The sequence below is a fragment of the Nelumbo nucifera genome, chromosome 1 (genome assembly GCF_055504915.1).
Source record: "Nelumbo nucifera cultivar China Antique chromosome 1, China Antique-T2T, whole genome shotgun sequence".
Classification (NCBI taxonomy): Eukaryota; Viridiplantae; Streptophyta; class Magnoliopsida; order Proteales; family Nelumbonaceae; genus Nelumbo; species Nelumbo nucifera.
The window spans coordinates 180,870,512-180,884,328 of NC_142649.1; the positions used below are offsets into that span (position 1 = coordinate 180,870,512).

Sequence of the window (13,817 nt, forward strand, 5' to 3'; positions counted from 1 at the left end):
CCCTTCCTCCTTAGCCCTGCCACACGCACCAGGCTTACCCGCCATCCCCTGAAGACCACATGTACACACTCTTCTGCTCCTTCAACCTCTGTTCGTCTTCCCCAAAGCGACGCTTCATCTTCTAAGGCTAGCCAGACCTTATACCAGGCATCATCTGAGAGAACTTCGATGGCTCGAGGCAAGTTTTCCAGCAAGATCCCTGCAACCTTAAGCTCACAGGCTTCTTAAGTTAGCCTCCAGCAGATCTCCACCCAACGCTTTGACAATTTTATTTAGGATTTGTTCATTCCAAAGGTTGAAAGGAAGACCAAGAAGTTTGATGAAGAAGCTGCCAACTCTTGGTACGACTTCGTTGCTAGAGTCCAACTCTGAATCTGTATCAAACGTCCCTCTACACTGAATGTGTCGAGATTCAGTTTCTTATCGCCATCATCTAATAGAGCTTTCTTTTCAGTAAAGGGCAATAAAACAACATCTTCTAAGCCCAACCTTTCGGCAACTACTTCTGAGACCTTCGTCCAATCTTCTACCGCCCTATCTGCCAATAGAACCAACCTCTACTCCCAGCTCCCTCCCCCTTCTTCAAAAGCAACTCGCTGAATTTCAGTCGAGCTAGCCACCACAACTTCATTGCTTTTCTTAAAGCAGGGCACCTAAGCACAGGGAGAGGACGGATTACAATCCTTCAAACTCCTACCAGGAATTTCTTCCACTCTCCCTTCGACCTCCAATAGAAAAGCCTAAAGGTTAAAAGCGAAGGAAGCCCACCCTCTCCTCTTTTGGCCTTCCGAAATACACAAAACTTGCCTTTTGTTAATGCCAAAATGTTCTGTAACCATTATAAACCACCCGTTTCCATTCCTCTTTAACACTGATTCGAATTTCTTCCTCTCACAAGTCATCGAGTTTTTCCAACCTTCTTCCCGTAAAGAAATAACAGTTCCATCCACAAAACCTTTCAACCACAAACACGCCTCCTCTGGAAGAAGAATCGCTGCCCTGCTCCCTTCTCTGGTTTTCAGGTGAAACTTCCCCATTGTCCTTCCCAGCTCGAACAGTGTAGAGAAGATGGACCGAATGGCCCATAGGTTGTTTATTCTTTTATTCTTTCTTACTGTTTATGTTCTTGTCTGTAATGGACCTTACTCTAGGCCCATCCTTTCTATGTTATGTTCTGTGTAAATTCTTGCCCAACTAAGGGCCTCCTTGTAATTATTCAAAGTTTATCTTAATAAAATGGTGTTAGGGTGTTAGAGAGAGAGTAATGTTCGAAACTCTCATTCTCTACACCCTCATTGCCGAACTCTCAAGGTCTGTTTTCTTCATGGTATCAGAGCAGGCCTGAACTTCAGTATTCTAGGGCTGGAAGCTTCAGCTCGTGTTGCCTGATTCTTGGAGGTCATTGGAAGTTGCCCAAGACTCAAATTTCTTGGAGAAGTGATTCGGTGGCCAGGAAGAATCAGAGAAAAAAAGGGGAAACAGCTCGGTTCCTGATTTGAAGCTTAAATATTGTAAGTTGTGCTCAGACTTCTGGGTTATTTTGTTCTTGTTCTGCACTGCTAATCTCCGAAGTTCCTTTGGAAACAGTACAGATATTCAGCTATCCTCTGATCAGATTTAATCCAGAGATTTCTGGGTTGTTTTCATTTCTTTTCTGGACTATCAAGTAGCCGAAATACCTCTGAAATCAGTACTGCTGTTTATTGTCCTTTTTGGATTGTTTTTGGGCCCCTGTACGGGCTGTTCTTTGGGGCTGTTTTCATCTTTGACAGTGTGGTCTTCTATACTGCCCACTCTGTGTTTGTAAAAAGGTCTCTTCGACAGTAGGGACTGCTCTCTTCCCTTGTGGGGTACTGTTTGGAAAGTAATAAATTGTTTGTTAAAGAAAGGGAGCTTGGACTGGGTGCACAGTGTTTGGTAGTTTTCTGATTTATTCTTGAAGGCCGAACCAAGTTTGTTGGTGTCTCGTTCTGTCAACAAGGTGCTGCCTCTGTTTTTGGGGCTCTCACAGCTTAGGTGTGACTCAGCTTTGTGTATTGCTGCTTGAGGCTGGTTTAATACAGCCCTTGTTCATCCTCATCCGGTGTTGTTTTTGGTTGAAGTTTGCTGAAATCTTATTTGATGTGGTTAAAAGGATGGACTCATTAGAGATTGAAAACAAGAATGTGGCTGAATTCGGACAGGTTCCGAGAGCTCCTGTTGACTCTTTATTGGCTGTGACCACAGTCAAGCTAGATGGAACTAATTATCTAGCATGGTCACAATCAGTAAAGATTTATATATGTAGTAGAGGAAAGTGGGGGTTTATCTCCGGGAGCAACAAGGCTCCCCCAGAAGATGATCCATCTCATGAGAAGTGGATCCAAGAGAACTACACTATTATTGGGTGGCTTGTGAACTCAATGTAGCTACAGATCAGCCAGCACTATCTATGGATGAATTCAGCAAAGAAAATTTGGGATAGTGTTGCTGAAACCTATTCCCAAAAACTAAATGTGGCTAGAGCCTACAAGTTTGAGAAGTGATGTGAAGAATCTGAGATAACGGGAGAAACCATTATCTGTATACTTCTCAACCTTGAAGTCTTTGTGGCAAGAAATAGACTTGATAGAAGCTGCAACCTAAGACACCACTAATGATGCAGAGACCTACAGGAAACTGGTTGAAAGAAACAGGGTGTTTGAGTTCTTAACCGGACTAAACCCAGAATATGATATCACAAAGCAGAATAATCTATCCAAGGAGAGTGTCACATTGTCACAAGCTTATGCATTGGTGAGCAGTGAAGAGAGCAGGAGGGCTGTCCAGGTTCAAGGGGCTGGTTTTTAGTGATCACTTTGCAAATATGGGGATTAAATCCAAAAGGGTTGCTGGGACTGCTAGTGGCTCTGGAAAGAAAGAAGTGGTATGTGAGTACTGCAAGAAGCCGAAGCACACCAAAGATAAGTGTTGGAAGTTACATCCTGATCTTGTTCCAATTCGGTTTCAGAAAAAACATGATAGTAAAGGGACAGGGAGTGCAAATGTGGTTGTTGGGCCAGATAGTGATAAGTACTATACTGAAGATATGTCTGCGTGTGCACAGTTGGCAGCCATGAAAGCAGAATATGAAAAGTTTGGAAAGATGATCAGTCATCTAGAGGATGTGACTTCTTCCAACCCTTCAAGAAATTCAGCTCCTTCCACGTTTGCTCATTCAGGTACAAGGGCCTTTGCCAATCATGCAACCACTTCAGGTAATCTTAAGATCCCTTGAATTATTGACTCAGGTGCTTCTGATCATATGACCAACCTCTCTACCCTGTTTGTTTCATATGACTTGCTTCCTAGACGTGATAAAATCACTTTAGCCGATGGTTCACTTGCCCCTATTTCTGGCAAGGGAACCATCAAGGCTACAAATTCCTTGTTATTACCTTCTGCACTTCATGTACCTAGACTAAATACAAATTTGTTGTCTGTAAGTAGTCTAACCAAGTCACTCAACTGTTGTGTAACATTCTTTCATTCCTACTGTGTTTTTCAGGATCTAGAGTCTCGGAAGGTGATTGGGAGTGGCCATGAGGCGAACGGAATATACCCGCTTGATACTCCGGGACAATGCACTGATCATCCTGGGAATGTTGCTCTTGGGTCTGTTTCTTCAGAGTCTATTAGTCGGATTATGTTGTGTCATCGTCGTTTGGGTCATCTGTCTTTTTCTGCCTTGAGTCATCTATTCCCTGAACTGTTTAAGGGAATTAGTTTGTCCAGTCTTCATTGTGATTCTTGTGAATTATCAAAACATTGTAGAAACAATTATCCTTTGAGTAAAAAAATATCTTCTTTTCCTTTTAATATTGTGCATTCTGATGTGTGGGGGCCTTACCACTTACCCTCCATGGGTGGCTACAAATATTTTATCTTGTTTATTGATGACTTTTCTCAGTTCACTTGGATATTCCTGATGAAATCCCGTGATGAAGTTCCAAGACTTGTAAGACAATTCCAGGAATTTGTTCTAACCCAATTTGATACCAGGATTAAAATCTTCAGATCTGACAATGCAAAAGAATACTTTGAGAAGAACCTATCCTGCCATCTCTCTAACATGGGGGTTATTCATCAAAGCTCCTGTGCTAGGACCCCAGAATAGAATGGAGTTGTTGAGAGGAAAAATAGGCATATTGTTGAAGTTGCAAGAAGTATCTTATTTTCCTCACATGTTCCTACAAGGTTTTGGGGTGATGTCGTCCTTACTGCTACCTACATTATAAACTGTATGCCATCCAGGGTTTTAGGGTTTAAGTCTCCCTTCAATCTCCTTCATCCAAGCAATGACATTTTTCCTATTCCTCTTCGTGTCTTTGGCTGCACCTGTTATGTACATGTTCCAAGTGTCCAAAGGCATAAATTTGAACCAAAAGCCCACAAGTGTATCTTCCTTGGTTATTCCCCCACACAGAAGGGTTACTGTTGTTTTGATCCAAAGACTGGCACTCGGTATGTCTCAATGGACGTCACCTTTAATGAGTTTTCTCCCTTTTATGGTTCCTCTCGGGAAGGACATTGTCCACAGGGGGAGGATTTGCCACAGGTGTTTTCCCTTCCTCTTCCTGTTCCAGTTGAGTCTTTTGACAAGTCTGCTTCTCCTTCAAATGAATCAAGGACGGATAAGTCGTTCCATTCTCCCTGTCCCAGTGTTCTTCCTCCTTTACCTCCCCGTCCTATCCGCAATCCCAAGGTGTATCAAAGGCAAAGATCCAGAAATGAACAGGTTGTTTCTCCCACAACACATGAGCCTCATACACTTCCAGTCACAGATGAGACAACAGGTACTGTTTCAGCACCCTTGGAGTCATCCTTCCCTGACCTTGATATTCCCATTGCTGTTAGGAAAGGAAAACGGAAGTGCACTGCTCACTGCATTTCCAAGCACCTTTCTTACAAGTTGCTTTCTCCTTCATACTTTGCATATCTATCTTCTATTGCTTCTAACCCTATTCCCAGGTCTGTGTCAGAAGCTCTTAATATTCCAGAATGGAGGGATGCTATGAGGTCTGAAATTGATGCCCTACACAAGAATGACACATGGGAAGTGGTTGATTTGCCTGGAGAGAAGGATCCAGTTGGTTGCAAGTGGGTCTTTACTATCAAATATCGAGCTGATGGCACCATTGAAAGGTACAAGGCCAGGCTGGTTGCAAAAGGCTATACATAGACATATGGGATTGATTATCTGGAGACCTTTGCACCTGTTGCCAAGATGACATCTGTGAGGGTTCTTCTATCTTTAGTTGCTCACTTTACTGGCCCCTTTATCAATTGGATGTGAAGAATGCATTTTTGAATGGTGAATTACATGATGAGGTTTATATGTCTCTTCCTCCAGGGATGTATGGAACTGATATGCAAGGAAATGTATGCAGACTGAAGAAATCACTTTATGGACTAAAACAGTCCCCTAGAGCATGGTTTGAGAGATTTATAACAGCACTTGTTAACTTTGGTTATGTGCAGACACAGTTTGATCATACTTTTTTTGTGAAGAGGAGTGGACCTCTGGCAGTATACCTCATTGTGTATGTAGATGACATTATAGTGACTGGTAATGATGTTTCAGGAATTCATGATCTCAAATCTTTCCTCCATACAGAGTTTGAGATTAAAGATTTGGGGGAACTGAGATACTTCCTTGGCATAGAAGTTGCTCGATCCAAGGATGAGATTCTTATCTCCCAAAGGAAGTATGTTCTTGACTTGCTCTCTGAAACTGGGAAGATGGGTGCTAGACCAGTTGCTACTCCTATTGATATGAGTCATAAACTCTCTGCCTCAGATGGGACATTGTTAGAAGACAAAGGAATCTTCCAGAGGCTTCTTGGGAAACTTCTGTACCTATGCATGACTCGGCCAGATATTGCATATGCAGTTAGTTGCATTAGCCAATTCATGCATGCTCCTCGAGACACTCACATGGCAGCAGCAGAGCGAATCCTGTGTTATTTGAAGGGTGGCTCCCCAGGAAAGGGAATTATGTTTGCCAAGCATGGTCACATGAAACTTGAAGCCTACACCGATGTTGACTGGGCCGGAAACATTGATGACAGAAGATCTACTTCTGGGTATTGCAGCTTGGTGGCTGGTAATGTTGTTTCTTGGAGAAGCAAGAAACAATCGGTTGTTGCTCGGTCTTCAGCTGAAGCAGAATACAGGGCCATGGCACATGGAGTCTCTGAACTTTTATGGCCAAAATCATTGATGGAGGAACTTGGGGTTGAACATGACAAGCCAATGATGTTGTACTATGATAATCAGGTTGCCATCAATATTGCTCACAACCCAATGCAACATGATAGAACTAAGCATATTGAAGTTGATCGACACTTCATTGGAGAAAGGGTCTCTTCGGGTGAAGTATGTCTTCCTTTCATCACATCTGAAGGACAGTTGGCAGATTTTCTCACCAAAGGCATTCCCAAGGCAAAACTTCAGCATGATACTAGCAAGCTTGGCATGATTCATCTATGCTCAGCTTGAGGGGGAGTATAGAGAAGATGGCCCATAGGCTGTTTATTCTTTTATTCTTTCTTACTGTTTATGTTCTTGTCTGTAATGGGCCTTACTCTGGGCCCATCCTTTCTATGTTATGTTCTGTGTAAATTCTTGCCCAACTAAGGGCCTCCTTGTAATTATTCAAAGTTTATCTTAATAAAATGGTGTTAGGGTGTTAGAGAGAGAGTAATGTTCGAAACTCTCATTCTCTACACCCTCATTGCCAAACTCTCAAGGTCTGTTTTCTTCAAACAGGAAGTATTTGGCTTCAATTGTTAGCTTCAAACGCCATTTCCCCGCCATCTTGAACTTTCTCTCCTCTCCCATCTCTTTTGATGTTTAACTGAATGGGAACAAATGTTAGCTTCTCAAATCCCAGATATACTTTTCCTCCAAAATTGATAGGTGTCTCAACCTCTTTCACAAAAAGGAGATTCTGCACAAAAAGATAAAAAAGATTATACTTTTCCTAACAATTCCATGAAGTTTCGTTAATAAATTTCATGCTTTAGAAATATTTCTTGATTTCTTTAGATTTTCCAAATATCTTAGAAAAAATAATGAAACATCCTAAAACTTCTGTCTTTCCATGGCAAGATGTTCATTGATATCAAAATTTTGAACCATGGTTATGAATAAGATTGACAGTACTATTTGGGGCTCAAATATGTCTCCCAGGGACTTGAGGATCTTTTGGAGGCTTGGCAAATTAGGGGTCTGAGAAGGGATGGGAGGCTAATGTGGTAAATGATTCCTGCTACAGTTATGTGGGCCATTTGGGAGGAAAAGAAATGCATGTATCTTTGAAAACAAAGCCATGGAGGAGGCCATGATTGCTAAGAAGGTCATATTGATGTTACTGCCTTAGGCGGCCAGGCATTAACCAAAGGAAGACCATACAGCTCTTTTTGTTTTGATTTTCCTTTACTTTAGTAATCTAAGCATGAATGATTTCAACATATTTTTGTAAATCCCCAATGTACAGCCCTGACTTCCTTTTGATTGATACAATCTGAATATGTTGCGGAAAACCCAAGAAAAAAAAAGATTCAAATGGCACCCAAAAATGAGAGAAAACAGAGATAAAGAGAAGCAAGCAAAGAGAACACACAGATTTACATGGTTCAACTTATAGCCTACATCCACAGGCAAAGTAGGAGCAAAAATCCACTATGTAGTCAGCAATGGAAAAAAAATATAGAGTTGTGCTCTCGCAACCTCACTCATAGAAAACCCCAAATCCCAAATACACCCAAAGTCTCACTCTTCTCTCACAAGACAAAGACTAAGTATACAAGAGAGGAAAAAAAACCCAAAATACATAACTCTTCATATTTGGTTCGGACCCATAAGCTGGAATATGGAGCGGCCCAAGCCCTACGCTTCCACCACAAACCACCATGAAATTTTGCCTTTGAGCTTTTCTTAAATTAATTCGGAGCAAATTCATGAAGCGGGTCACCACAAAGAATTCAAGGCACAAACATAACAGAATACTTTACTTGTGCTTAAAAATTAAAAATTAAAAAAAAAAAAAAAAAAAAAAAACTGTATCATTAGTTGCTCTTGTTACTAGCCTCTGGTTGAATGTCTACCAATTTAGAGTGACTAGATCAGATAAAGACATGGTAGAGTAAATGCATTGATAGCAATGCTTTAATAGGCAAAGGCCGGAGGTGAGGCCCTAGAAACTTCAGATATGAGTTATAAGGTGTGAGGTTTAAGCCTCATTGGATCTCTTATTTGTTTTTCCAAGAAAAATCAAATGACTCAAAATGTGACGGAGTATAGAAATATGCACAAAAAAGAATTACACTTTCATATAGTGAGAATATAAAATGAAATAATCACCACAGAAAATTGATCAAAAAAATAACCATCACAAAAAGGACTATAAGAACATTAAAATCTCTAGTGAAACTAATATTGGCCTTTGTTTGGTCTTCTGATGAGAAGACTACTTAAATTGATGTATGCCATACATATTCTTAAATAAGGTCTCTCAAATAATGAGGTATTTCCCTATACCTTCAGGCATGATCCTCAAGGTTGAGTTTCATGGCATTTCCCTTGAGAATTCCCTTGAATGCATAAGCCTTGGTTGCTCTTTAAAAATAGGTTGATAATGTTCCATCCCAGTAGCAATTGGTCTTTTCTGTGATGGGGTTAACATGTATATAAATAATTCTTTTTACTATCAAGCCTTTTCAACAGTCAATGACAAAAGGAGGAAATTGTATGAATACAAACTTGCCTTGGTATCAAGCATGATGGCAATTACATTGCCCTTGGATTGAGCATTGTATTCTTTAACCAGGTCAATGACTTTCTGATGAGATGCATGATCCCCATGAGACATATTTAGCCTAGCAACATTCATACCAGCCTCAGCTAATTTCCATATCATTTCTCGTGTGTTGGTAGAAGGACCAATAGTGCAGACAATCTTTGTCTTGCGTCGAACCGTTGGTTTTAACCACATGCCCACTGATGTGTCTCCAAGTTGTTGAATGCCATGGAGGTGCTGAAATTCCTCCTCTCTCTGATATGCAATGAAAACTTCAACAAGTCAGATAGTGAAAAAAAAAATCACATTTAAAAAATTAGGAGTATATAATGTTTCTACCTTTTTGTCCTTTTTCTGTTTGCTTTTTTCTTTGTGATAATAAATAAAACAGTCCAGAATTTGTTAGTCTGGTGTGATGCAAATTGGTCAAGATGTGGCATTGAAAGTGCCTTATGACTTGGTTAGCATTAGTTTTTTTTTTTTTTTTTTGAAAGGTAAAGTAATAACGTTATTGAATCAGAAAGAACTCAATACAACAAAAGAGCAAGCCACAAGTAGCTGCTGAGATTTCAGGACAAGTTACAGATCCCAAATCAAAGTAGACTTAACTAATACAGGAACATTTAGCTCTTTAAAATCAGGTGTAACAGCCACCCAAGAAATCAGCTTGCTGACCGCCTGCTGTACAATCTCCTCCGTTAGCTTTGTTGCTGAAGATTCTTCTATTCCTTTCAGACCAAACTACCCACACCACTGCCACAGGAATAGTTCTCCAAATCAAACTACCTTTTTTCTTCAAACCTTGGAGATTCCAGCAAAGCAGCAGATCTTTAACTGACTTTGGCATAACCCAATTAAGACCAGCCACTCCAATGAAATGGTACCAGACTTTTGAGGAGATAGGACAATGTAAGCACAGATGGTATGTGGACTCAGACAACAAGGCACACAACCCACACGTCAGAGAAGGGAGCTGAATGCCCCTTCTGTCCAGATTGAGTCTTGAGAGACATTTGTTCAGCACCATAGTCCAAACAAGGAATACAGACTTCGAGGGAGCACAGGACTTCCATACTTGCTGGTAGGGGAACTCAGTAATACCCGTACTACTAAGCTTCAAAGTAAGGGATTTGACTGAGAAGCAGCCATCCTTACTCCAGTACCAACTCCATTCATCTTCACCTGCAATGTCTATCGTGTGCCCCTATAAAATCTGCAGAAGTTGCATCACACCTTCTATTTCCCAATCAAATAACTCTCTTCTGAACTGAGGGTTCCAGATCACTGAGTTGTTAGAAATCACATAAGACTCTGCCACTGATATTTCTTGATTAGCTGTACATTGGAAGAGAAGGGGAAACACCTCAGCTAAAGGTCTGTCCATGCACCAGGGATCTTTCCAGAATTTCAGCCTATTTCCACTTCCTACTTTTAGTCTCACTCCCTCATACATCACAGGAAAAGATTTTAGAATCCCTTTCCAAACCAAACATCCCCATGTTGTTTATGGATCCTGAGATTTCCAATTACCCCAATCCACACCAAATTTGTTGCAATTAAGGTCCTCCACCAAGAAGATCTTTCTGCTGCAAATCTCCAACACCATTTACTCAATAAAGCCGAATTAACCACCTTTAATCTTCTAAGACCTAATCCACCCTCTGCCTTAGGAAGACAAACTTGATCCCAATTCACAAGGTGCATCTTCTTCTCTTCTTCCCACCCTCTCTGCATCTTCTCGAACTTCTTTGCAATTTTGGATGGCATAGGAAACATGGACATGAAGTAGGTAGGGAGGTTGGCAAGGGCACTCTTGATAAGGACCACTCTCCCTCCTATAGACAGATATTTTGCCTTCCAGGATGCCAACTTTTTCCCCACTCTCTCAATTACTGGATCCCATAAAGCAAGAGAATAACATTTGGCACCTAGTGGGAGGCCAAGATACTTACCTGGCAAATAATCCACCTAGCAGGCCATCAGTCTAGCAAAAGAATCCAGGTTAGGAACAAGGCCCACCGGGATTATCTTACTTTTATGAAGATTAACTTTTAGGCCTGAAACAACCTCGAACCAACAAAGAATACCAAGTAGAACTTCCACTTGGTTAGCAATAGTGAATTAGAGTATGAACTAGAAATTGAAGGTAGCAGAATGGAGACGAATTAGTGAGACCTGCAAAGAAGGATGAGGTAGAAAATGCCATGCCAGGTTGCCATAAAACCTCTTGAGATTGAAACAACAACTACGACTGTGAAAAACAAATTTGCAACCAAGAGGCTGAAGTCAATTCAATTATGAAAGAACCCCAGTGGAAGAGGATCGGAAAAGGAAATCACATCTACAGAAAAAAGATGTGTAGAACCAGAAGTGGATAGCAGTGGAGAAAAAGAAAAACATGAACAAGTCTAATGTGGAACACGAGACTTTGCCTCGTGTCATTCAAGCAGAGCCAGTTTGTGGGTCCTTTTTTTATAAAAGTAAAAATTTTATTAAAACAAAAACTGAGTACAACCAACAAAGGTGTTAAAACAACACCCACAAATAATTAACAAAACAACTACAGCTCCGCTATTTAAACTGAGGGTTGAAACCTTTGTTTGGGTGGTTAGGTCAGTTTGTAGGTCTTCAAGACTAAACAAAGGTTTCAACCCTCGGTATAACTAATGTAGTCCATTTTAGATACTGTTTTTAAGTGTGTTGCTCTAGTGTATGCTTTTCCTTCGAGGGGTGATGTTCGCATCCCCCCTCCCAAAGGTTATTAATAATATTTTCTTTTTCAAAAAATATTAAATAAATAAATAAAATTCAAAGTCATCTAGATGTATTGAATACTCATATCTATGTTAGGCTTGTGATTCGCATAAATCTCTTGCTGGTAACAAATATTAACAAATTAATAAAACAGACATCCTAAACCTGAGTAAAAGATATATAGTAGCAATTCATATTCAGACAGATGCAATGTTACAGACTACAGCGAGCTACTAACCTGCACGATATTGAAAGGAAAAGAAGGAAGCAAACAAATATTTCATCGGCGTAACTTGATAAATTTCTATTGTGCTGGAAAATTGACCAATATTTTTTTATCAGTAAAATTGACCAATATTCAGCATTACAATTTCTAACAGTTTGGTAAATATGTGTGGCACAAGTTCATTTCTGGTTAGATTATCAAACAACAAATAACTATGCAATCAATATATAATCAAACAAGTTGGGTTTTGGGATTCTATAACCCGTATGTTACGGGTAGGGTACCTTATTAGGCTAAACCTGACCCTCTCAACCTGCATATTATTGGAAAACATATAAACTTTATGTATTAGGTGTTGAATTTAATAATATTTTCAATTAGATGTAAAGGATAATTGATAGTTTATGTGTTCTTTTACATCTTAATCAAATAATTGAAAATGTTGTTGTTTATTTATGTTATTTTACTTATTTATTACTTTTATATAACAAGAAATAATAGGAAATTAGATGTGGGTTTTAAACTCAATCCACCCCTACCTTGAATACATTGAGGGTTTTGCATTTTCATATGCGGGGAGGGTTTGGATTCTCAAAATCCAACCCGTTGGGCGGGTCCCCGAACCCACTTTGTTGCCATCCATGTTTGGGTTAGGCTTGGGGTTGGGCATATTGAGCTTTGAAACTCAATTTCCAGATAGAATAAGTTGATTATATATATATATATATATATATATAAAATAAGATGATAAAATGTTGGGCAAACTTAAATTGCATTGTATCAGTACCTGTGCCCGTGCACCAATCGGGTCGGGCTTGAATTGGGTACACCCAACTTGCACCACTGGCTCTACTGCCTAAAATTGTTTAACAAAGCCCGTAGTACATAACTGCGTACAGTACTTCTGAATCTTTTGTAACACGACTACTAAAATCTTGCAAACGGGAAGAAAGATAAATTCTTGGCACATAAATGAATTCGAGACAGTTGAACAATAAAGCTAAACACCTCGAGCATATCTGATTAAGCTACAACTATAGAACTACGGTATAGAAAAATCCTTTGAACAAAACACACTTCTGAGTTAAAAGAAAAAATTACAACCTTCGGCGTATCCTCCGGCGACATCGGGAGAACTTCTGACTCGGCTCGAGCAGATCTCCTGGCCATTGCCATAATGCTGCGGAAAGCTATGTTACTCTTGCGTTCTTTTCCAGGAAAAAACTTGGCCCGAAAACTAGAAGTCTTTAGCTTTTCGGCTGGAATCTTTGTGGATCCTTGACTAGGATACGCAAAGGAGCCATGAACGGATCTAGTTGCTACTATTTGCGCCATTGCAGATTAAAGCACCTATGCTCGAGAGAATAGACGGAGGTCACGGAGCGGACCGAGTGGTCTTTTATGCCTTCTGTGCTTCCTTCTATGGTTCTCTTCGAAGAAATCGCCTCCAAGTGATGGCTGAACTTAAGAGAAGAAGCGAAAACTTCGTAAGTATCGAAGGAACATAGATTTCCGTTCGCTGTCTTAATCTTTCCTGTTCAAAACAGGTTTTTCTTACATTAATGCCCTCCTCCATCTTTTACACGTAAGACGACAGTGTGCGTGTAGTTCCATTGACGGGAAGGAATTGAATTGCCTTGGCCCAAAGCCCAATGTTAAGTGTAGTTAGACATGGGTCTAGACTTGGGGCCCAATTTTCCTCCCTTCTCATGCCAAGTGTGGCTTTTCTACATTTTTTTTGAAGTTACTCTGCATTAGGGGATTTTTATTGGAGTCTGATCAGCCCACGTACTTACTACACTTATTGGGCTTAAAACTTATTTATGACAGCAATCCTCCTACTCACACCTGCAGCAATTACATCCATTATTCCAATCAAAAACATATAATGATTTACCTATTTACTATCAAAATCCAAATACATGACAATAATTATTTGAATAAAAACAAATCATTAACTCCAATATAATATCATATATTTCTAATAAACGAGACTTCCATAGACCCTAGTGATAA

At 40.1% G+C, this 13,817-nt stretch overlaps 1 protein-coding gene across 2 annotated transcripts in view; it reads right to left on the minus strand.

Moving 5' to 3' along the window:
• PKP-BETA1 (plastidic pyruvate kinase beta subunit 1) overlaps positions 1-13,352 on the minus strand; it is an 84,428-nt gene extending 71,076 nt beyond the window's left edge. Inside the window, exons 1-2 of one of the 2 annotated variants that reach the window (XM_010263136.3) lie at positions 12,906-13,352; positions 8,789-9,076 (exon numbers count right to left, since the gene is read on the minus strand). In XM_010263136.3, the coding sequence (XP_010261438.1) occupies positions 8,789-9,076; positions 12,906-13,136 (519 nt within the window). In that variant the 5' untranslated portion in view covers positions 13,137-13,352. The remainder of the gene's footprint in view (positions 1-8,788; positions 9,077-12,905) is intronic. The other variant, XM_088895480.1, reaches the window with a different exon arrangement.
• Between the last annotated feature and the right edge of the window lie 465 nt (positions 13,353-13,817).